At 41.7% G+C, this 24,489-nt stretch overlaps 1 protein-coding gene across 5 annotated transcripts in view; it reads left to right on the forward strand.

Annotated features, from left to right (window-relative positions):
* The window catches only part of KCNIP4 (potassium voltage-gated channel interacting protein 4), a 581,010-nt gene that overhangs the window by 531,712 nt on the left and 24,809 nt on the right, over positions 1-24,489 (forward strand). For all 5 annotated transcript variants that reach the window (XM_075930664.1, XM_075930663.1, XM_075930666.1 and 2 more), the window contains exons 3-4: positions 7,367-7,436; positions 18,780-18,850. In XM_075930664.1, the coding sequence (XP_075786779.1) occupies positions 7,367-7,436; positions 18,780-18,850 (141 nt within the window). The remainder of the gene's footprint in view (positions 1-7,366; positions 7,437-18,779; positions 18,851-24,489) is intronic.

Below are 24,489 nucleotides of genomic sequence, written 5' to 3' on the forward strand. Positions count from 1 at the left end.
TTTGTGTTAATGCCAGCTCCTAGAAGGATGTATGTACAATAAATCCATTCAGATGACAACAAAATTGCTGTCTGATGATACTGCAGTCATAGAATCATAGAACACTAGAACTGGAAGGGACCACAAGAGGTCATCAAGTCCAGTCCCCAATACCAAGACCATCCCTGATAGATGTCTAACCAACCTGCTCTTAAATATCTCCAGAGATGGAGATTCCACAATCTTCCTACGCAATCCATTCCAGAGTTTAACCAACCTGACAGTTAGCAAGCTTTTCCTAATGTCCAGTCTAAACCTCCCTTGCTACAGTTTAAGCCCATTGCTTCTTGTCCTATCCTCAGAGGCCAAAGAGAACAATTTGTTTCCTTTCTCCATGTGGCACCCTTTTAGATACCCGAAGACCACTATCATGTCCCCTCTGTCTTCTCCTTTCCAAACTAAACAAGCCAAATTCTTTCAGTCTTCCTTCATAGGTCATGTTTTCTAGACCTTTAGAAAAGGTCTCAGTTGCTCTTCTCTGGAGCTTCTCCAAATCTTTCATGAAATGTTGTGCCCCGAACTAGAGATAATATTTCAACTGAGGCCTAATCAGGGCAGAATAGAGCAGAAGAATGACTTCTTGTGTCTTGCTCACAACACTCCGGTTAATGTATCTCAGAATCATGTTCGCTTTTTTTTTGCAACAACATCACACTGTTGGCTCATATTTAGCTTGTGGTCTACTTTGACCCCCTAGATCCCTTTCCACAGTACTCCTTCCTAGACCGTCACTGCCCATTCTGTATGTGTGAAACTGATTGTTCCTTCCTAAGTGGAGTACTTATTAAACTTCATCCTATTTACCTCTGACTATTTCTCCAGTTTGTCCAGATCATTTTGAATTATGACCCTATCCTCCAAAGCAGTTGCAACCCCTCCCAGCTTGGTATCATCTGCAAACTTAATAAGCATACTGTCTAATCCATTATCTAAATTGTTGATGAAGATATTGAACAGAACTGGTCCCAAAACAGATCCCTGCAGAATTCCACTTGTTCTGCCCAACCAGCAGGACTGTGTATCATTAATAACTACTCTCTGAGAATGGTTATCCAGCTAGTTGTGCACCCAGCTTATAATAGCCCCATCTAAGTTGTATTTGCCTAGTTTATTGATAAGAAGGTCATGCAAGACCGTATCAAATGCCTTACTAAAGTCTAGGTATACCACATGCACCACTTCTCCCTTATCCACAAGACCCATTATCCTATCAAAGAAAGCTATCGGATTCCCTTGACATGATTTGTTCTTTACAGAAGAGTGCTTCATGAACAGATCTTTCCACAGTGAAGTTTGAGTATACAGAAAATATTCATCTAACTCTGCCTCTAATTATGTTATGTTCATATTCTTTAATCTGTTTATATCCAGACAATGAGAGGGATCACATCTTTGTTGAAAACATTAAGGCCCTGATGTTAGTGACTAGAATGACAGTTGAATAAGTATGATAAGTGTGCAGCATCAGTCAGGATCAGGACTAATTTTTTAATTGAAATTTACTAAAAATTTTACTTGAAATTGTATTTTATGTTATATCACAACCTATTTTATTACATATAGCATAATTCATACAAACTGTTTAAATGTTGAACAAAGTTAGGACCAGATATTATGAAGTCTTATGTATCTAAATAGTCCCACTGAAGCCAATTAACTGATCATTTAATTAAGTGGCCTTTTTAGATGAATAAGTGATCTAGTTAAAGGTAGACGTCCTAGAATCATAAAGATTTTCCCTTTTCTCCCACACTCACCCTTAGAGTTTGACAATACCCAGTTGTTTTCAGTTTCTTTAAACTCATGCAGCTGGAAGGACAGTTTTGTGCTAAGGCATAACACAAAGCCAGGAAATATATGTTCTGTTTTCAGCTTAGTTTCAGACTTACTGTGTCATCTAAGGATGAGATGCTAAACTCCATTGCTTCATTGATAAACCATATTGCAATGTATCTACTGTATTGGAGTTTTGTGGGCTTAATTTGTAAAGCATGAGACCATCAAATGGACAGCTCTTTAAAGTACAAAGTATTTCTTCAATTTTCTTCGGCCTGCAAATGAGTAATAGCATTAAAGGAAGAGTGGGCAAGTACTGTGTTAGTGGTTCTTGGTTAGCTGGAGGGAACAATGTGGTAGCAGTGACTGAGAGGTAATTCAGATAAGCTATCAGAGAATTAGAGCAGACTTTTAAGTTGATAGAAAAGAAGGAAGGCACTGCTGTTCAGGAATTGGTGGAGGGCAGGGTTAAGGGAGAAAGACCAAAAACTAAAGACACCCATGCTACGCTTTTTGCACTGAAGATGACAGGACACAATTGTTAAGCATTCATTGGTAACCTGCTTAGAGTTCATTCCTGCTTGGACTGAAGTGGTAATGCTATTACTCATTTCAATGGGATCAGGATCAGACCCTAAGTATTAGGTTTTAGAGCAGTGGTCACCAACCAGTAGATTGAGATCTACCAGTAGATCTTGGAGCCTCTGCCAAGTGATCCTGACTGGTTTGGCTGGGAAGCTATCAATCTCTCTAGGTACAGGAGTGGAGGGAGGAAAGACACCCTTACTTCAGTGCCCCCCTTCTCCCTCCACCATCCTGCACTGCAAACAGGAAACTCCTGGGGCCCATGTGGCCGCTCCAAGCCAAAGGGAAGGAGCGGCATGACAGTGAGTGGAGTGGCAACTGAAGTGCCAGTGCTTGATAGCCTCGTGGTCAAACCAGTCAGGATCACTTGTCAGGGGCTCCAATATCTACTGGTAGATCCCAATCTACTGGTTGGTGACCATTGCCATATAACAACCTTCTCTTTTCTTATCCTGGATTCTTAGCTGAAAATAAGGTGGGACGTTTTCTAATTGTCATAAGATATTTTCATAAAGTAATAAAATAGCAGCAAAACTTGCTGAGCAAAAAAAAAAAAAAGAAAGAAAAGAACTGACTGGGGCAGCAAAACTTAATGGGGGAGGGGGAGCCTCGTAACTAAGTACGCTTTTCCTTTCAAGTAGGAATAAGGGATCTTCCGGAAAAGGGCTTATTTTCCGCAAGATCCCGTCTAGACTGGAGCTTTTCTCCGGCAAAACCCCGAGCCGGAAAAAAGCGGCAGCCATATTCATGCAAATGCCGTGGGGGATATTTAAATCCCCCGCGGCATTTGCAATTCCGAAGTGTCTCATTAGCATCCCTTTTACGGAAAAGGGTGCCAGTGTAGACACAGCCCAGTAGATTAGTAAGGTATGATTTCCCTTTACAGATACCATATTGACTTTTCCCCAGCAAATTATGTTCATATGTGTGTATGACAATTTAATTCTTTACTATAGTCACAACTAATTTGCCCTGTACTGATGTTATGTTGTTAATAAGGTCCCAGACGTAGCTTCATCGAATATCTCTAGACCAATTTGTGCTGGAACTACTAACCCTTTATTTGTAATGACTTGTCGTGTGAACTGTGAAGTTAGAATTTCATTGCTAAACTCTCATCCTATAAGTATCAAATTAAATGTATTATCCAGCTCCATTACAGTCATTAGATGAACATGCATTGTCTTTATTAAGAGTTGGATTGGGCACTATAAAAAACCATTTTTTTAAAATTTGAGGAATCCAAATTAATGCACAGGTATTTCTCCATTATATTTTGGGATTATAGTATAAATTAAATTGAAAATTAAAACATACTCAGAGGGACAGGACAAGATGAAACAAATCAAATACCCGCAGACTGGTATTAATTGGACTTTTAAAATTAGCAGTAAATTGAAAAATTCTAGAAATGTGGAGTAATGTCTCTGGTAGAAATCACTGAAATGATTTGTCGTCTTTAATGTTATTAAGATCAGGTTGCTGCCCTTCTTGGCATTGTTTTCTGGAAGACATTGAAAGAGCCAGTGGGATGCGTGAGCTGGCAGAGAAACAAGTTCATCCTCCTGCCTCCCATTATCTGTGTCACTTCTAGGGGCCCTAGGAGGTCCCAACCAGACAAAGCCATCAAGAGAGAAGTGTAATGACATCAGCACCTCTTTCAGCTCTGGATAGCCCCTGAACAACATCTACTACTGTTCTGCGTTTGTTCCTGTGTCATTTCCTTATTTCTCCTCTGTTGCATCTTTCTCTTTTTGCCTCCTGGATAAAAAGAGCCTGCCTTACTTGGACGAAGAAAACTCTCCCTTTTGGATTACACTGCAGTAAACCTTTGCCCAGAAAGGCCAAATGAAAGCAAAGCCTTAGACAACCTGACAATGGTAAAAATTTGCCAGGTTTAGGAGTGTCTGATAAGACCATAAACTGTGTCTGTAATTTCCTACAGTTGCAAATGAAAGGGATTGTCAGAGACAAAGGCTGCATTTTCTATCTTTAGTATTCTTTTGTCTCCCCTTTTGTGTGAGTTTATCTTGTTTTCTTTTAAAGGAAACAGGATTTGACTTCAATGACCACAGCATACAACCAATTAAATTAACTTTTTTTTTCAAAAAGGAACAGTTAAAACCAGCATTCATTCAGTGTGAAAAGACTATCAATCAGATGTTTTCTCCTATTTAAGAAAACAAACAAACACACAAAACCTCCACACAGCTAATACGGTATAAGAAATTGTTCAAATTAAAAGCTTATTTATTTTTTTCAGTTTCAAATGCTTTAACTGTTCTCATTCCTTTTCTATGTGTTTAATAAAAAGTTTTGAAGATTAGTAAACAAGTGTTTTTTAAAATATTTTATCCTTTGGTGGGCCAAAGACACCCTCTTAACACAAAAGAGTTAAATTTATAAGTCTAGAAAAGAGATCATTTGAGGGGCACGGGATCTTTGTCTTGAAATATTTTCAAAATAAAATTACTAAGGAAAGAATAGAACTGTCCACTATCTCAGGGAATGTCAGCACAATGAAAAAAAGGTCTTAGAGAAGAGCTCTCGGGGAATGTTAGAACAAGGAGAAGTAAAGGAGAGGAATATTTAGGCTAGACCTTACAATGAACTTTTTTAGCAAGAACAATTGACCAGTAGAAAAGCTGTGCTTAAGATGCCATTACTGCAGCTGTCCAAGGACAGAAGTGATAAGACATCAGTGGAAATGATGTTAAAATCCCAGTGAAATTCAGAGGGTTATATTAGGTCATCAAATGGTCATTTTTGGATCTTCTGCTATACAATTCTATGAAAGGGGTTGCTTTTCAAACATTATTTCTTTCAACTGGTGTATTAATACATGAGTTAAAAATAAAGTATCACAGTTTTGGAACTAACATAATAATCTTAGTCTACAAATCGGAGATGTATTTTGACAGACAATAGATCCCATTTCACATGTAAAGAAACTAGACTGGGAATTATTATTCTTATTATTCTTCCCTCCCACCCCCGCCCTGAACTCCTATTTGATGTTTAGGATAGATTGTTAGAACTATGAATGCATTCAGTGTTCCTCATTTTGATTGTTATGAGTGTGCAGAAAAATTACATTGTAATCATGTTATCTTCCCATACCTCACATGTCCCCTTTCCTGAGTTTTGGTCCAGAAATTCCTAATTTTCCATTGCTCCAAATGGTAAGCATAGCAATGAATAAAAATTAAATGTACTAACTTGAAAGTTTTGCTTTTCTTTCCTTTCTGTTTAATAAAAATGCTTTGCATTTGTATAGTGCTTTCCATTAATGGCTTTTAGAGATCTTGGCAGTGTAGGTCAGTTTTCTTATCCTCATTTTATATTTGGGGAAACAAAGGCACTGAAAAGTTCAGTGAATTGCCAGGGTCAGAAGCCAAGTCAGGAACTGAACACAGATCTCTCAGATCCAAGTTTCCTGCACTAGCCAATAGATAACATCATCTCCCTTCTATTTCTTCTGTCTCCAAATATCATTTTATAACATAACCATTCTATTTTTCTTTCTTCCCTTTCATCTTTTTTCAATTTGCCTAGTTTCACTTCCTCCTAATCTGCCTTCCTTTTAGCCTTGTTTCCCTCTCTATCTAACTTTCTCTCCACACACAAGGAGCAATGGGAACGAGGATCTTCAGGGCTTGATTTTGCTTTTCTGTCCTGGCTTCTTTTGAGCTCAACAGCCCCATACTTTGCCCTTGTGGTGGGGTCTGAATGGAATATTGCCTCCGCGCTGTACAGCTGGCATCCATTCAGTATAAGAGCAGTTAACAGTTGTGAGGTAGCCTAGGGCCCACAGCTACATTGACAGCCCCAAAAAAGAAGGACTGCAGCAGAGCTTAGTGCTGCTTGTGTCAGTCACCCAGCTCTGTGAAATTACTGAAATGTGAGTGTGTGGCATAGAACAGCAGGTCTCCTAGGGTATGTCTACACTACCCCGTTAGTTCGAACTAGCGGGGTAATGTAGGCATACCGCAATTGCAAATGAAGCCCGGGATTTGAATTTCCCGGGCTTCATTTGCATAAGCGGGGCGCCGCCATTTTTAAAACCCCGCTCGTTCGAACCCCGTGCAGCGCGGCTACACGGGGCATGAACTAGGTAGTTCGAACTAGGCTTCCTAGTTCGAACTACAGTTACTCCTCATTCATAGGAAGCCTAGTTCAAACTACCTAATTCGTGCCCCGTGTAGCTGCGCTGCACGGGGTTCGAACGAGCGGGGTTTTAAAAATGGTGGCGCCCCGCTTATGCAAATGAAGCCCGGGAAATTCAAATCCCGGGCTTCATTTGCAAGTGTAGTATGCCTACATTACCCTCCTAGTTCGAACTAGGAGGGTAGTGTAGACATACCCCTACTGTGTGTCAGGACCCCAAAGTGGGTCAGGGCCCAGTTTTAATGGGGTCATCAGAGCTGGCAATAGATTGACAGGGACCTGGGGCTGAAGCCCGAGCCTCATTGCTCAGGGGCAAAGCCAGAACCCCAGCACCTGAGGTGACTTCCATCCTGTGTGGTTGGGCTCATATTATAGGCCCCCTGCCGAGATATGAAGGTCTTGGACTTTGGCACTGTCCCCATTGCCTGAGGAGGCAAGGTTCCATTAAGCTCAGGCTTCGGTCCCCTGACCCACTCCTGGGGACATGTAATAATTTTTCTGTCAGAAGGCAGACATGCTGCAGTGAACTCCTTGCCATAGAGGAAAACCTCATTCCATGCGAAGGTCATTTAAAAATGGCTTTAAAGTGAGAAATTATTAATATTTATTTTAGAAAGAAAGAAAGAAAGAAAGAAAGAAAGAAAGAAAGAAAGAAAGAATCAGATTTTGTTTTTTCAGTATTGTAATATCCCAGATTTGTCTATATCAGCTTTATCACTTGGATGTATGAACAGCTGATTTGTTTACACTGAGGTAAATGGACAGTTTACTCATATGTCTTGTCTGTGACTTTCTTCAGGAGTGTCCCAGTGGGATTGTTAATGAAGAGACCTTCAAAGAGATTTATTCTCAGTTCTTTCCACAGGGAGGTGAGTACTCTGCACACATAATTAGTATCGCTAGCATTTACAGAGAACTGTGCTTGTGAATTTCTAAATTGGATTAATCATCCTATTGTTCATCTTAATAAACTGGTGGTATAAAGTTCTATAGAGAATTGTAAGTCTCTTAATGGATAGAAGTTTTCACAGACATGTGTGAATGTAATCGACAATAGGAGGTCTTTACAAGATGGCAGTATCTACTTGGAATACACAGTCCAAGTATCTTTTTGAAAATTAGGATTCCCTCAGTAGCTCATCTCTTTGTAAGTTTTAATGCAGATATGCCTTTTCTACTCTTCTCTCCCTCGCCCGCACCCCACCAGATCTTATGGACTGGGAATTTATGTAGAAGTTAGTTAAATGTGTGGGGCTAATTCGAATCTAGTGTATGTGGATGAAATCCCATTTACTTCAGTGGGATTTCTTTCCCTACACCAGGTCTTTTTCTATTCTCTTTATTCAGTCAAGTAATTTCCAGTGATGTACAGTAATTTCTTGATCTTCTGTCTTTAAGTATAATGAAAGTACACAATCACTTCTGTATTTTTCTTGAACCTCAGATTTTTCTTTATTTTTCTTTTTTCCTTCTATTGTTCCCACCCCACTTCTTTGATATTCAGTTGTCCCTCTTCATCTCTTTCTACAACACTGGAGAGTGGAAGGTTTCCATGGAGCTGACAATGGCCGTTACTTTTCAGCTGTATATATAAAACATTAATCAGTAACAACAAAAACTCCCAATTTTGGGGAGTTAATTTTATTTTAAATAAAAACTAGAAGGTAAGGGGGTAGTAACTCTTATGGGTTACCACTGTTGAAACTAACAACAAGCAGGAGCATTCTAAAGGAAGAACAAACCATTTAAGAAGACTAGAACTGCCTGATGATTATCTGTCTAGTTTTTTTATACCAATAAGTATAAAACTATAGTACAACTTGGACCTCCCTGGTCTGACACCCTCAGGACCTGACCGGTCCCAGATGAGGGATTTTGCCAGACCAGTGAAGGTCATTTCTGGGCTCCCCCCAGCCATGGCCTCACTACCAACCTCCCAGCCAGCTTCCCTTTGCTGCTGCCCCCTCAGTGCAAACCTCCCAGCCCTGCCACTACAAGCACAGCCCCGCTGCCAGGCTCCTGGCCTCACGGGGAAGCTCCCTTACTGGACTCCAGTTGTGTCACCAGGCAGCAACAACACTTGGGCTTCAGTCTTGTTGGGCAGCCTCCGCTGCCTCCCAGAACCACCTGACAGCTCCACTGAGTATTGCCAGGCTCTATGCTGCACTGCTTGGCAGCTCTACTGTGGTCAGGCTCCTGGTCTCTCAGGCCAGCTTCACTGCCTCCCAGTCCCATCACACGGCTGAGCCACTGGTTGGCAGTGGAGATGCAGGACTCCTGGTTGTGCTGCCAGACAGCCCTGCTGCCGGGTTCCCAACCCCACCACCTCTGGTCTCGCTGTTGAGCTCCAGCCCACCAGGCAGCCCTGCTGCCTCCCAGCACTCTCCCCCCCCCCCCCCCCGACAAACACATACCCTGCTGCTTCTGAGCTCCCATTTTTGCTGCCACAGGGCAGCCCTGCTACTGGGTTCCCAGCCACCAACCCTTCCAGATGAGGGATGTTGGTGGACCAGAGAGGGATGTTGGACCAGGGATCTTGGTGGACCCTGGTTAAGAGAGGTTCAACCTGTATCAGATAGTACACACATAGGTTACCCTGGTTTGTAAAAGGCAACTTTTCTCACTGTATTTCACCATGCTTTAGCAAGTTCAAGCAACAGAAGAAAGAAGAAGAAAGAAACTATGAATTTTCAGTCTTCCATATTTTAACTACTAGACATTCGCCAACTTAGACCAATATAACTGAACTCACCCTTTTTCAGTCTTGCTTACCATAATATTGGTAAACTATATGAAACAAATGGCATAGCCATATAGGACTTGTTCCTACAAAGCACTGTGCATCCTCAGTTGCAAATGATTTTAAGATCATAGGGCCGGGCTACTCAACTTTGGAAGCCCTAGGGGCCACAATGTTACTCACAGCACATGCCAAGGGCCACAACTTAAGTGCAGTTGCATATACATGCAAATATATACAAATAGCTTTTTTTCACACTGACAGGAATAGATACAAAGCACTTCCCACAATGCCTTGGCACTCCCGGCACCTCTTCCCTCGCAGATAGAAACCCTTTTCTAGCCAGCCCGTGTGCTTCCATCTTTCAATTTTCACCCCGCCTGGGTGATGCCTTGCCATTGTGCAGTGGGTTCCCAGTGGATCCCACCCACATAAACCCAAACTGCACTGCAGCCCACAAACAAACCAGCCATGGGCTGTATGTTGAGTAGCTCTGGACAGAGCAAAATTCTGACTCTCCTGAAATCAGTGGCAAAATTCTCACCCAAAGCCTGTCAGCTTTCCTGAATTGAGAAATTTCTTTTCTACATATTTTGCAAAGGAGATCCATATATACGAATATCATCTTGGTGTTTGTCCACATTAAGAAGTATGAAATCCAGTGAATTCATTAATCAATAATAGGAGATGTTATGGAGAGCAATAATGTGTTTATCTTTCTCAATAAGATGCTTGCAGAGATTTTTTAAAAAGTTAATCAGAATTCTGTTATTGCAACTCCACTTTCTACCTCCCATATCTTTGCTCATAATTCTCCTTGCATCAGGAGGAATTTAAATAACATTTATTTTAGAAAATTAAAACATGTAAACAGCTATCACCATCTACATGACTCGGCTACCCCCTAAAGCTTCTGACCATAAATTTAGTATGTGATTGGTTGGAATTGTGAGAGAAGATAGCATTTAGGTCAGTTTCTTCTCTTGGTTATACCAATTTTACATCTGTGAACTCTATTGACTTCTGTGGAATTAGTTATAATTTGCACTAGTGTCAGTAAGCTCAAAATCTTTCCTGTAAAGTTTGTTTTCTTAGAGTACTTCGCATTGAACAGAGGTACAAATGAATGAGTTGACAAGATTATTCAAGGACATTGTTAATAGTGGCTCAGCTATAACCCATAGCCACATACACAGTTTCCTTAAACTCACTATCCCCATATGCTTCACTGTGTTCTTCATTAGAGCTGCCATATTGTTACCATGTAATAAGATTCAAGTAATCCTTATAAAGTACATTGGAAGAATAGTGATTGACATGTTGGTCATACATGGAGATATATGTTCCTATTTCAATCCATGGCAGGTGGAATTTTTAAAAGTGCCCATCATTGACCTAACTCTGCTTCCATAATGTGAGCAGAGTTCGCCCAATGTAAAGTTGCTTTTTAAAATCCCATACTGAAACTTTACTCATTTACAAAATTCAGACCAGTTATGCAGCCAATTTGAAAATAACTTGTAATCCTGGCTTCCTTAAACACTAACAAAGTCATATTTATTGTCTGTTAGTGCCATGGAGCTTACAGATGTTTTATGCATCACTTTTTAACTTTTGTGTAATGTAGATGGATAACTTTCATTGCAAGAAGCCCCTGTTAAAGACACTTGTTTCACACTGATATTTTTCATATTCAGAAAACTCAATGTCCTAATTAATATTTTTAAAAAGTAGATTGGTATTTTAAAAAATGAACTCTTCATCTCTGGCTTTCTGCTGAATCTTTATTGTTCTAGTCAGAGATAATATATTTATGCACTGTTGTAAGAGCAAGTACAATATAAATTCATGTCTTCTTTCACTTTTTGTTGTGAAATAATGTTTTCATTCTGTTCAAATCATATCAATACACAATGGAAAAAAAATGTGATTTGATAGTGTAATCCTCATTTGGACAGAAATCCCACAGAGATTTGGTCAGATAAGGATGATAACATCCAGTGATGTTAAGAATTTTCAGTAGTTTAGAATTAGGACAGACTCCAATCCTATGCAGAGTACCACAAGGACGGATCACTTCATGAAGCTTCATTGGTTTCATTTGGGCTCTTTGCTTCTCGGGTATTCAAGATACCATGGCTCTGCAATGATTTATAGACCATCTGTATAAATTACAGATCCAGATTATCAGATGTACACTTCTAAACAATGGCTGGATTGCGAGCTGAGCTGTCTTGAAACTCTGGCATAAATAGTATATGTATTTAGAGTCACAGAGGTTAAGGCAAGAATGGACCACCAGATTATCCAATCTGACTTCCTGAATATCACAGCCACCAACACAACCCAGCACGAGCACAGTAAATCTCACAACCAAAATTAGACAAAACGTTGAAGTTCACAGGAGACAATTATGTGTCACAGGCAGAGAATGGGCGGGACTGAGGTACATCACAGCAGAGGCCCCTTCAGTGGCAGGCAATTGATTAATGAGCTATATTTGATCCCAGCAAGTGACCTACATCCCACACTGCAGAGGAAGCCAAAAAAAACCAAAGTCAGTGCACAGCTGATCTCGAGGAAAATTCTTTCCCACCCGCACATATGAACTGAGAGAAAGAAAGGGAGATGCCCTTTCAGAGAGCCATCCCACTCCACCCAATGCCCCATCTCTAGCTGTGGCCCTCACTGCTGCTTCACAGGAAGTAGACAGAAAATAAAAATCTGAGAGTACACTGGGCAAAAAAATAAAAATAAAATAAATCCTTTATGACTCCTATAGATAACTAACTGAAATAGTGAAGCATGACATTCTAGTAATATAAGACATAAACCAGAAGGAATTTGTCCCAGGGCTGCTGATCTCTTCTCAGCCCTACCTCCAATTACATTTGAGATCTTTTGTTTGTTTGCAGTTCAGTTTTCTTGGATTTTTTTATGTACATCTGAATATTCAAAAGAATAAATAGATTAGCTTACTATAGAGAAACAGGTGTGGGGTACACCTAGAATCATTATTCCTGTACTGTGTGTAGTTATATGCATCAGCAGCTCATATAGTGTGAACAAATATAAAAGGTGAGACAATTTCTTGTTGAATCTTCCCATTCCATTTGAGAAAATCAGCTGTGGTGTTTTTCCTCTGTATGGCAAACAAGTAGCTTCTACCAGCTGTCACCAGACACTAGTTTCACGTTACCAGTCAAATCATTTCATTAAAGTACAGGAGAATTGGGAAGGAGCAGAAATGGCACAAAAGTGTGATTTGGATTTCAGATAAGAATTCAGTGTTCAGTTCAATGGATGTGTTCACATACCACCAAAAAAAAATTTCAGACTTGAGCCCTAACCTTTCAGGTCACAGATAAAGTGGACTTACTGGGCCATTATTAAATTGTTTACCCTTGCTGTTCAAAAGGCAGAGACAGATTTTGCTCCGCCACTGCAAGCACAGCCCCGCTTGGGCTTCAGGGTTGTTGGGCAGCCCTGCTGCCTCCCAGCCTCACCTGGAAGCTCCACCAGGCAGCAGCAAGGCCACTGGGCTCTTTGCTGCACTGCTCAGCACCTCCACTCCTGGGTCCCTGGCCCTGCCGCCAGGCAGTCAGCCACTGGGGCAGCTCTATTGCCTCCCATTCTCGCCATGCAGCTGAGACACTGGTCGGCAGCAGGAATGCAGGACTCCTGATTGCGCTGCTGGGCGGCCTTGCCGGGTTCCCAGCCCCATCGCCTGGCAACCCCACTGCCTCCCAGTGTCTCTGAGCAGCCCTGCAGCTGGGCTCCAGCCTGCCAGACATCCCTGCAGCCTCCCAGCCCCACCACTGCACCCTCCTCCTACAGTGTTGCCACTGGGTAGCAGCTATGCTGCTGCTGAGCTCCCAGTTTCGAAGCCCTGTATCTCACTCTGCAGTCTTTTCTTGAAGCAAAATTCTAGTCATCCTTGATGGCTGTTTTACCTGCACAAGTACTGCAGAAATAGGGACCTAAAGAATATTTTTAAATATACAGATTGCTATAAAGAATATATTTTGAAAACATGGACAATTGTTATTCATATACTATGATACATATGATAATTAAAAATGGAATTATGTTCCTTCAGTCATTTGTCGTCTGAACAAGGCAGTAAAAAATAGAAAATAGTTTCTTTAATGAATTTATATTCACTCTAAACAGACAATAAATGGGAAAACTTTTACCATGCTATTGAGAAGAATTATTAAATCAGTGTACATTTAATTATAATTCTATAAGCATAGCTTATTGCATAGAGTTCCCATAGCACCAACCACAGCACAGCAAATCTCCTCTTATTACATTGCAGGAATTTTTTGTATTAAAATTTCAGCTATACATTGGAATCTGCAGCCTTACAGTACTAGAAATAATAAAGTGGGGATTTGCTTTGTGGTTGGTACTTAGCCATTTAACCAGTATTGTGATCTTCTGTGTCACAATAGGATTTTCTTTTTTAATTCAATGAAAATGCATTAGTAGCCAATGTTCAAACAGTGCAGAGCTTGTTCTTACAACAAGTAATGTATATAATACCAAATTAACATATTGTAATAAGGGCTAATACTTGACTTAATCGGATGAGTTTAATACTTGCCATGGATTTGAAGTCCTTATTCAGATAAAAGTCATGAGAATGGGTTGTTTTTTTAAATTCAGAATGGAATTTTGCCTGCATTAGGAGTGCATGAGATAGCCTAGAGAAAATGCTATTGGTATATCCAATGCAAGAAGATTGTTTTGGCCCTTCACAGCGTGACCAGTTTTTCAAGTTTAATATGATTTTGCTAAAACAAAAATGGAAATAGTATACAGGAGCCAACAGCTTAGTCCCTTGTAGATCCTGCTAGGTAGAAAAGGACTTCTCAGACAGTAACAAGGCTGCTCCTTGATGAGACCTTGTGTTGTGGCACTCAGGAGTGCTGCCGCTAATGCCAGAAGGTGTGACCTGGAGTACAAATTCTGATCTGATATGATGCGGAAGGTAATGAAACAGAAGGGTAACAGAATAGTGTAGACTAGAGGGTTACTATCACAGGATCAGAGGACTGAAAGGGCCCTAAAGAGGTCTTCTAATCCAGTTTCTTGCACAAAAGAAAGGACTAAGTATAGATTGAATCTCTCTGATCTGGTACCCTTGGGACTAGCCCGATGCCAAACTAGAGAATTTTCCGAACCACTGGAGGTCATTATTGTTGAGCAGCATTAACAGGCACGTCTACACAGCAGGGCTTAACTTGAAAGAAGCTACACAAATTGAGCTATGTCAATTATGTAGCTTATTTCAAAATTGCTTATTTCGACTTTTGGTGCTGTCTACATAGCACTTATTTCAAGATAGAGTACTCTTCTTCTAAATTCCCTCACTCCTCATAAAATAAGGGTTACAGGAGTCTTCCAGCTTGACAGTATTTTGACATGTTAAAATAACTGCTAGCTGTGTAGACGCAGACTGTTATTTTAAAATAATGCTAGTTATTTTGACATAGCCTTAGAGAAGACATGTAGTGGTAAATTAGAGCTAAATAATGGCACAGAACATTGAGAGCCAGGACTGGTGGCTGTAAACAAACTTTATAGGACCACAGGAAACTTGGCCACACCCATCATAAGTGAACATCTGGCTAATTAAAATCATGCCAGACCATGAATGTTGGTAGTTCAGATTGTGCCAGATGCAAGAGCTTCTGCTTGTATTATCTAGACCATCCCTGAGTCATATTTGTCTAATCTGTTCTTTAAAATTTCCAATGACTGACTGCAAAACCTCCCTCATGGTTTTAATTAGGGTGAACAAACTGGAGCAGAGGAAAAATAAAAATCTGAACATTCCTGCCAAATTAATACCATTTCAGAGTTGGAAAACTTTTGTTATCTATGATAAATATGCACACTTCTGTGTTCACTGTACAGCCAGGACCCAAAGTAACAAAATACTCCAAAGAAGACTTTCCTTATGCTGTTTCTGGACTGGCTGGATCAAAGCTATATAGAAGAGATCCTGATTTTACAGATTGCATAATAATTGCAAGTCCCTTTGGGAGTGAGCTGGATAAGCTTCTGGCAAGCACTCAAACTTTTCAATACTTGGCCAGACACAAGTTTACCCATCACTTAGTTTTAAAATCTGCCTACACACACAATTCCAGTCTTTAACCATTCCTTCTGTCCTGGAGGGAGGAAGTGCCCAAAGCTGAACTCCAGCACTATCCTGAATGGAGTACACAGACTACAAGAGGTTCTTATTATTTTATATTATAATATTTGTATAATCATAACACTAGTCATGGACTTTGCCCTTGTTGTGCCAGCTGCACAAACACAGAACAGAACATATGGTCCCTGCTCCACAATCAAAGTATAAGAAATGATATAGCAGGTGGATATGGACACTGGAGAGTATAAGAAACAATGAGAGAATATTGTGCTGAATGATAGCATTGACCTCAGAACACCAGCATCCTGCCATCCACAGGTTTTTTTGTAGGCATCAAGGAGGCAAAGGAGAATTAAAACAATGGATTTGAAGGAGGATGATGAGGTAGCTTCATGAATGATTATGGGGAGCACCCACATACCCAAGTACTAATGGCAGCATAGAAGAAAAGTGGATGATGGACACCGGAAACATGGATTGACCGGAGGCAAGAGTCAACCTTTCAATAGTGGATCAGATATGGATCATGAAGGTCCTTGGAAATTCGGACAAGTGCCTTGGAAATTAGGACAAGGGGAAGACAATGGAGGGATGCAAAGAAAGAGTTTGTGTGTCTAAAGCGACATGCTACAACAGCATTCTGCGGATATGTCTACACCACAGGTAGAAGCATGTCTCCTGGCTTGGGTAGACAGAATCTCACTAGTTTCACTTGAGCTAGCACATTAAAAATAGCTGTGTTAACACTGCAGGATGTGTGGCAACTTGAACTAGACACACAAACTTGAACCCAGGAGTTTGATGGGCTTTGATTCAGGCAGCTAGCTTGAAATGCCACACATAAACTAGCACAATACAAATAGCATAAGTAGAGCTAGTATGAATATATCTACCTAGGCTGGGATATGAGTTTAGTATCCCTTAGTGGATATGAGCTGATCGAGATTACATTTGTCAATGCCAAAGAAAGGATGTCGCAGAAACTGAGACACAAATGATGGTGACTGGATAGGAGAGGCTATATCTTAGAGATGTTCTGGAAAAATACCTGGTGAAATTTAGATATAGCCTGGATGAGAGACTCTAGAGAGGGGTCTGAGTTGAGCATGACACCCAGGTTACAAACTTTAGTGAGTGACATACAGAATAGTGCTATCATCCACAGTGAGAAGAGAGGCAGCAGGCATGACTTGGAGTGTAAGAAAATTTTACTTTGAACAGACGGAGATAGGCCTGGGGTAGAGAGGTAGGTTGGTGAGTTATCCCCATACCCATGGTAGTTGAATTTGTGCTTGCAGGTGAGATCATTCAGGGGTAAAGTATACAGAGAGAAATGAAAAGAACCAAGGACAGGGCCCTGTGGAACCTGCACAGAACCAGATAAGGCTGGATGAGGAGGAGCCTTCAAAGGATGCACTAAAGGACTGATTAAAAAGATAGAAAAAAAACCAACATAGGACAGAGTCACAGAAGCCACGGGAGAAGAAGATTTAAAGAAGAATATGGTCAACAGTGTCAAAGGAGGGTCAGGATCAGTTTCCAGTGTGGTTAACAAAGAGCCAGTTTCCAAAAGACATGGAATTTTGTTGATGGACCTTGTGTCCATGGGGTAGGGAGACACCTTGTGATTTTGTCCTCCCTTTTTACTTCCCTCTGTCTGTGGCATGAGGAAGGAATGGATTTCCGTAAAGCTAATCCTAGGAGTAGACAGTGGAGATTCCCCCTTGTGTTGTAGGTTGTATGGTAAGAGCTCTGTAACTCGCACACTGGAATCACTTAAAAAGCCTGTTATACAAGAGTTTGACAGGGGGTGCCATGCCCCTCCTCTATGTTTAATAAAGTTGTGGCCTGATGTTTTAAACCAATCCCTGCATCTATCCTCACTTGCTGATGTATCTGGATCAATAACATAAAATAGAACCTAAAATCCCTCCCTGAGGTGCCTAATCATAGAATTCCCTCCAGGATTTACATCCTAGCTCCTTAGTTTCCACTCTCTTGCAAGATCCTCACTCACCTGATCCTAAGCTGGAGTAATGATCTGCACCTGCTACAATGAGATCGCTGAAATTTATCACCTTCTGGTATGGTCATCCCTTCTCCTGAAGCAACACCCAGAACACCCATCTTTGGTTTTCTCTGCCTAACTTTGAGTGATTAGTTTAAATCTTTCTTTGCCGCAGTTCCTTATCTATAAAATAATAGCACTTCTTTGCCTCACAAGGAATTTCTCAGACCAAAATTAATTCAAATGTGTGAGCTCCTTAGTTATTAAGGTAAAAGCACTGTAGGAAAGCCAATGCAATTACACAAAGCAGGGAAATATTCCATTATAAACAGTGGTCAGGAAAGTAGGGCAAGTAATACCTCAGGCAGTATGTGCTTGCATGGTGTTCAAGCATAGGTTTTGGGTGTGCACCGGGGTGGGAATGGAAATCCGGAGGATAACTGTTTGGAGCTCATAGAGAAGAAGGCTGCTGTTGTGGTTAAGGCAGTAGACTATGACTCAGATCACATCTGATCTGATTTTTTTAACAGAAGCTCTCAGTCCACTTAGTTCTTTGTGCCTCAACTCTGTATCAATAAAAAGATGAAAATATTACCTATGGTACAATGGAGGTGTCAGGACAAATTCCTTAGTGTTTGTGCACAGAAAATCCTCCAAATAAAACAAGCTTCACTTTTGAGCTTAGGCAGTCCCTAACCTGAGAGAGCCATGTGTAAATATAAAGAGGTTTGGCAAATTTTTTATTGTGTGTACTTCCAGTGCTCATTCATGTTGAAGCCTGCTGGCAGGTTCAGTTACAAACTGGATAACACAATTCCCTTGAAAATAAAAAATAACCCACTAAGTGCAGTGACAGTTGTGCTTTGTTTCTTCCTTAAAAGTGAACAAATGAACATCTTCTGCAACTCTAGATACAGAACTCGTTATGGTCCCTTATCTGAGTAGCAGAGCCCTGAGCAAATGCCAATTGTTCATAGACACTGAGCATAGTACAGTAGGCACAATAAAATCATACTATAGTGACTGATGCCTTCTATGTAATAATGAAGATCAGATTACATAAGGATAGTCTGGACTAGATTTTTAGAATGCATATTTAATGGTGTAGTTATTTGCACCTAGAATTTTGTTCCTGCAAAACAGGGAAACCTGATGAAGGTTGGAGATAAAATTTAGCCTTGTTTGTAGCTAAAAATTTTAATGAAAGAAAATTAAAGAAAATGTGTTTTAGGGCACAAGGTATTTTTTAAAAAATGTACTTACTAAGGAACACTCTTGCTGTTTTTAAATTTTAGATTCCACAACTTATGCACATTTTCTCTTTAATGCATTTGATACTGATCACAGTGGAACTGTGAGTTTTGAGGTAAGTGCTCTTATCCATTTTGAACTCTGTGTATGTACCTCTGTTGCTCACCAAGTTAGCTTTTTTAAGCAGTGGTCCAGATTTCAAATGTTTCCACGGTATTAGCAGTAGCCACTATTATTTTACAACTGCATCTTTCAGTATTGTAATTCAAACTGTGCTGCTGATGTAATGTTCATTTAAAAGGCAACCTAAATTAGATGCAAGTGACATATAACCACATATGAGCTTGCTAAATGCCTCCTGTGAGATGACAAGTGCTCTCAACTCCAATTAAAGTTAATGGGATTTGTGGGGCGGGTGGGGAAAGGATTACTCACATGCACAAGTAGTTTCTAGGAGCAGGCTTTACTTTTAGAAAATGTGGCTTCACAGCAAATGTACTTTATGACATAAGCATTTAAAATAAGCTCTTCCTCCACTTATATGCCTAGACATGATTTCAGGGTTCTGCACTTTTCCTGCCATAGTGGATGACATCATCAACAGCATGCTAAATAGCACAACTCCCTGGTGTGTTTTTTGGAGTAGTGATGTGGGTCTTCAAATATTGAACAAAAACCTTGAACTTAGGTCAGAGAATTTCAAAAGCCTTTCAATTCACCTCTAAAGAATATGTTTATTTTATTTCATGTCCGCCATGAGCAGTGGCTGTTCCCTTCACCGTTAAGTCCATGACTAGCTAAAATAAACCCACTTTTTAATTTGCCTGAAATTTCTTGTGTGTATTACTTTGTAAGGACATGTCTACATAGGGAAATTATTTCAAAATAACTAATTCTGAAATAACTCCTGAACTAACTATTTTGAAATAGCACATCCACATTACAAGGCAGAATCGAAATAGCACAGAATTGTACTGATTGGATCCTGCATTGCATTTAAAGCCCCCGGAAACACGCTAGAGAGGGCACCAGGAGAGAGGACACTTCCTGTAACTGATTGCTGAGGCTAGCTGAGACACGTGCTTAAAGGGGCTTCTCTCTTTGGTCGCATCTCACACTGCTCTACTTCACTGCCTACCCTCTTGTGGGACATCAAACTCATGCTGTGTGCTCTAGTTGCCCTTGTGGACACCACAGCACTGACTACATGGAGCCGGAGCTGCTGCACAGCAGTGCCAGGCTCACAGGTCTTGTGCTGCACCCATGGCGCAATTGTTCCACACTGCCCATGTGCTGATTCAGGGCCATGACAAACAGCCTGGACGGGGGGAAGGGGAGAGAATTTCTTCACCCAGGCCGTGGTGCTCCTGATGCAGAAAATGGTCCTCCATTCGCTGCACACCGTGGAATGCCACTTCTGGTGGAGGGAGACCAGTTCCAATGGGTGAGACCTCATCATCCTGCAGTCATGGGATGATGTGGCTCCAGGACTTTTGCATGTGGAAAGCCACCTTCCTAGAGCTCTGTGAATGGCTCCCCCCTTCTCTCAGATGACAGGACACCCAGATCAGACCCGCCATCCCCCTCCAGAAGTGTATCGCCATTGCCCTCTGGAAACTTGCCACGCCTGACAGCTACCAATCTGTGGGGAACCAATTTGGTGTGGGGAAATCCACAGTTGGGGCTGTGCTTATACAGGTAGTAAAGGCCATCAACACTATCCTGCTATGGAGGGTCATCACCCCTAGGGAACATCAACCGCATTGTCGCTGGCTTTGTCACCGCTTATCCCAATTGCGGGGGCAGAAACAGCCCACATCCAAATCCTGGCATCCAACCACTGTGCATCAGGGCTTATCAACAAAAAGGGATACTTCTTCATGGTGTTGCAGGCCATAATGGACCACAGGGGATGGTTCATGGACATTTATGTTGGGTGGTCAGAGAAGGTCCATGATGCGCACATATTCTGGAGCTCAAGCCAATTCCAGAAGATGAATGCTGGCACTTTTTTCCCCAATTGTGCCATCAGGACTGGGGACATGGACATGCCTATGTGCATCCTGGTCAACACAGCTTACCCCTTGATTCCCTGGCTCATGAAGCCCTACATGGACAGCCTGGATCTCACTGAAGAACAGTTCAGTGCCAGGTTCAGCAGGTGCCACATGGTGGTTGAGTGTTCCTTCCACCACTTGAAGGGGAGGTTCAGGAGTTTCATCACCCACCTGGACCTCAGCACTTGAGACATCCCCTATATGATGGCAGCCTGCTGTGTGCTCCACAACATTTGAGAGCAAGGGGAAGACTTTTCTGCCAGGGTGGGGGGCAGAGGCTGAGCACCACTGCCATACAGAGAGCACATCAGGGGCTGTGCTCATCCAGGAGGGCCCAAGGGACAGTTTCAGCCAAGGCCACCAGTGAGGGATGAGGCTTGGACTGGCGTCTGCCTCAGGAAACTCGGAAGGCTTCAGCTGCCCAGGAAGTCTCAGCACCACGTATTTGGAGGCCTCAGCAGGTTTTGAAAGCAAAAATAGTCTGGCCACAGGTTTTTTGGGAAAAAACCCTTTTTTGAAAAAAAGCCCACATAAATCTCATTTTTTAAGGAAGAGCGCTTTTTTTTAAAAAGGGTTTTTTTCCCCAAAAAAGTGTCCAGACTACTTTCACTTTTGAAAGCTCTGCTTTCAAAAGTGAGATCGGATGAAGATATGCATATTCCTGTGGAATTTTCATATTCTCTTTTGAAAACACAGTATAATCTAGACATAGCTAACACTATTTTGAAATATGACATGACAAGCAGGTGTTATACTTTCAAAATAACCAAACAGTTATCTTGAAATAATGTGCTTGGTAGTGTGGATGCTCTACTTATTATTTAGAAATAAGGGGAGTTATTTGAAATAACTCACTAGTGCAGACCAGGGCTCAAATTTTGGCAATGATGTATGATTACACAGGACACTTCTACAGGTATTTGCACTATTATATTATTGCATATTTATAATCAGCAGGTTCCCTTGTCCAGCTAGGTGTTCTGTGACTACAGCATATAAAACTTAATTCATTAGGGATTTACTATATTTAAAAAGAAAACAGCGACAAGATTTTGTTTAGGCTTTAGGTTTATTTGAAAATGCATGAGCCCTTATTCTGCATCTGGATCCATAAGGTGATGTCTGCCAACTGATGACAAGCTAGTGCTGTGCAAATAGGAGAACGAGGGCCTTAATCTATATATTTGATACATGGACTAATGAGTTGCTCCTCCTTTCTCCTCAAACTGATAACAGAAGAGGTTTTAGTAATGCATAGTCAGTTGCTTGACCACATGTTTGTTATGTAATATACTCAAGAGCCCAAATAAACTAGAAGCTTCAGCCAAGTTAGTTTGTACATTATAATCTTAAAAAACAACAAAAGGTCTGGTACCACTTTTTTGACTAACAAAACATATAGATGGTATTATGAGCTTTCGTGGGTACAGCCCACTTCTTCAGATGACTGGAGATATAACGAAAGCTCATAATACCATCTATATGTTTTGTTAGTCTATAAAGTGCTACCAGACCAAATAAACCAGGTCAGCCAGTTTAATTGCTATAAGCCAATGATAATACAGTAAAAGAAACAGGTTCTATATGATAAGAGTCTATGGGAAACTTTCTCATGTAACGTTTACATTTATATAATAAAAGTGATAATCCACAAATTACACTCCCAAAGCCATACATTAATACCCTACCTGTCCACATGTAAAAAACAATACTATGAACATTATATGAAACGAGATTTAACCAATAAGCTTTCCAGCTTGTTTTTCTGATACTATGGTGTGTTGCCTATCTCGAAACACATTATTTCAGGTACCAAAGGACAAGACATTACCTCCTAGCTTTGTACTAGGGTATAACAATCAGATGTCTTGGCCTCATCCTTTGGGACTTTCCTGTACAGGCTTGTGAGTGTAACTACGTTTCTGTTGCTGTGGTAAAGCATTCATCTGTCTTGATCTTGATAGTTTACCTATTTGCTCAAGTCAAAACTAACTTCAGTGAATGCAAGGAAATAATATTAAAATGGCCATGTTGGGTTAGACCAATGGCCCATCTAGCCTAATATCTTGTCTTCCAACAGTGGCCAGTGCCAGGTGCTTCAGAGGGAATGAACAGAACTGGGATGCTACTAAGTGATCTATCTCTCATTCAGTCCCAGTTTCTGGCATCAGAAGTGTAGAGACACGTAGGACAGGGGGTTACATCCTTGACTGTCTTGGATAAAATCCACTGATGGAACTATCCCCCGGGAACTTATGTAATTCATTTTTTTAACACACCTGTACTTTTGGTTTTCACAACATCCCTTGGCAACAAGTTCCACAGGTTGACTATGTGCTGGGTTATGCAAAGCTTAGCCCAAGTGATCAGAGATATATAAAAATATCATTGGCCAGTTTAGGCAATGTAAGTGCTATAAAATTTGTGCTTAAGGTATACTAATGTTCAGTGTTCCCTCTAAGATTTTCCACCCATGAGTGAAGTGAGTTTTGTTTTGTGTACCAGTATTGAGGTCAGGTGTGCTTGTTCAGATGTGTGCCACTGTGGCACCCAAGTTATTAATAAATATCTTATAAACCACTCCCCTTTCCCTCTGTGCCCTGTCTCCTACCCTTCCCTCACCCCATTTGCTCCAGTGGTGCTTGCTGCTGCCTCCCCCCCCACCGCTCACCTTCCTCTGCTGTCCTGACTCTTGCCCTTCGCACTCCCCTCAGCCCTCCCAGGACCTGCCCCCTTCCCCTGCACCAGCCCTTCCCTTCCCCCTGTGCCCACTCCTCCTCTAGACCCACTCTGATCATCTGTAGATACCTCTCCCTATAACTTCTCCTAACACCTCCTTCTACCCACCTGCCTGCCCTTTCTCTGTTCTCTGGTGCCCATCCCTCCTCTCCACGTGTCTGCCCTTCTGCTTCATCCCCACAGTCCCCTGGCACCTGCACCTTCCTGGTGCCTCCCCTTCCCTCGCTCCCCTCCCCACCCCTCCTTGCCTTCTTTCTCCATGGTGCTCACCCCCTCATCACCCACTGCCCCAGTTCTCCTCATGCTCCTCTGTGCCCTCACACATGACTTGCTTCATCCCCCACCTTCCTCATGCCCACCCCTCCTTTCAACCCCTCTTCTCCTGGCACCCACTCTTCCTCTCTCCTCTTCTCCTCACTGTCCCTCCCCTCTCCTCTCCCAGCATCACCCTGTCCCCTCCCTTCTCACATCCCCATTGACAACTTCCCCCCCTCCCTCCTCCTGCCCTTTTCCTCATTTTCTCCTCTTGGCCCCCTTATATTTGTCTCTCTTCCACCCTGCCCCTTTCTTCTCCTACCCTGGCTCCCTCCTCTCCCATTAGCATAAGCCCCTTCCTCCCCTCACCCTCACCTTCCTCTTGGTTCTCCTCCTACCCCTTCCCTAACTTTCCACCTTCGACATGGAAAGTAGTTTGCGCGGGCTAGAGCTGGGGCCGTGGAGCTATTTTTAGTACCATGGTCCTGGCCCCAAAAGCTCCCACAGCCCCACCCCCAGCTCACCGGGATGGGACTGTGTGCTGGGACTGGAGCAGAAGCAGCCTGAGATGTTATTTTTAGTACTGCAGTCCCAGTCCCCGTAGGACCGCGGTACTAAAAATAGCATCACAGGCAGTCCCAGCTCCAGCTGGAGTAAAGTGGCAGCCTCAGGAGGTTCATTCCAGCTAGGGCAACCTCACCAG

Source organism: Pelodiscus sinensis, chromosome 5, assembly GCF_049634645.1.
Source record: "Pelodiscus sinensis isolate JC-2024 chromosome 5, ASM4963464v1, whole genome shotgun sequence".
In the NCBI taxonomy this organism is placed as follows: Eukaryota; Metazoa; Chordata; order Testudines; family Trionychidae; genus Pelodiscus; species Pelodiscus sinensis.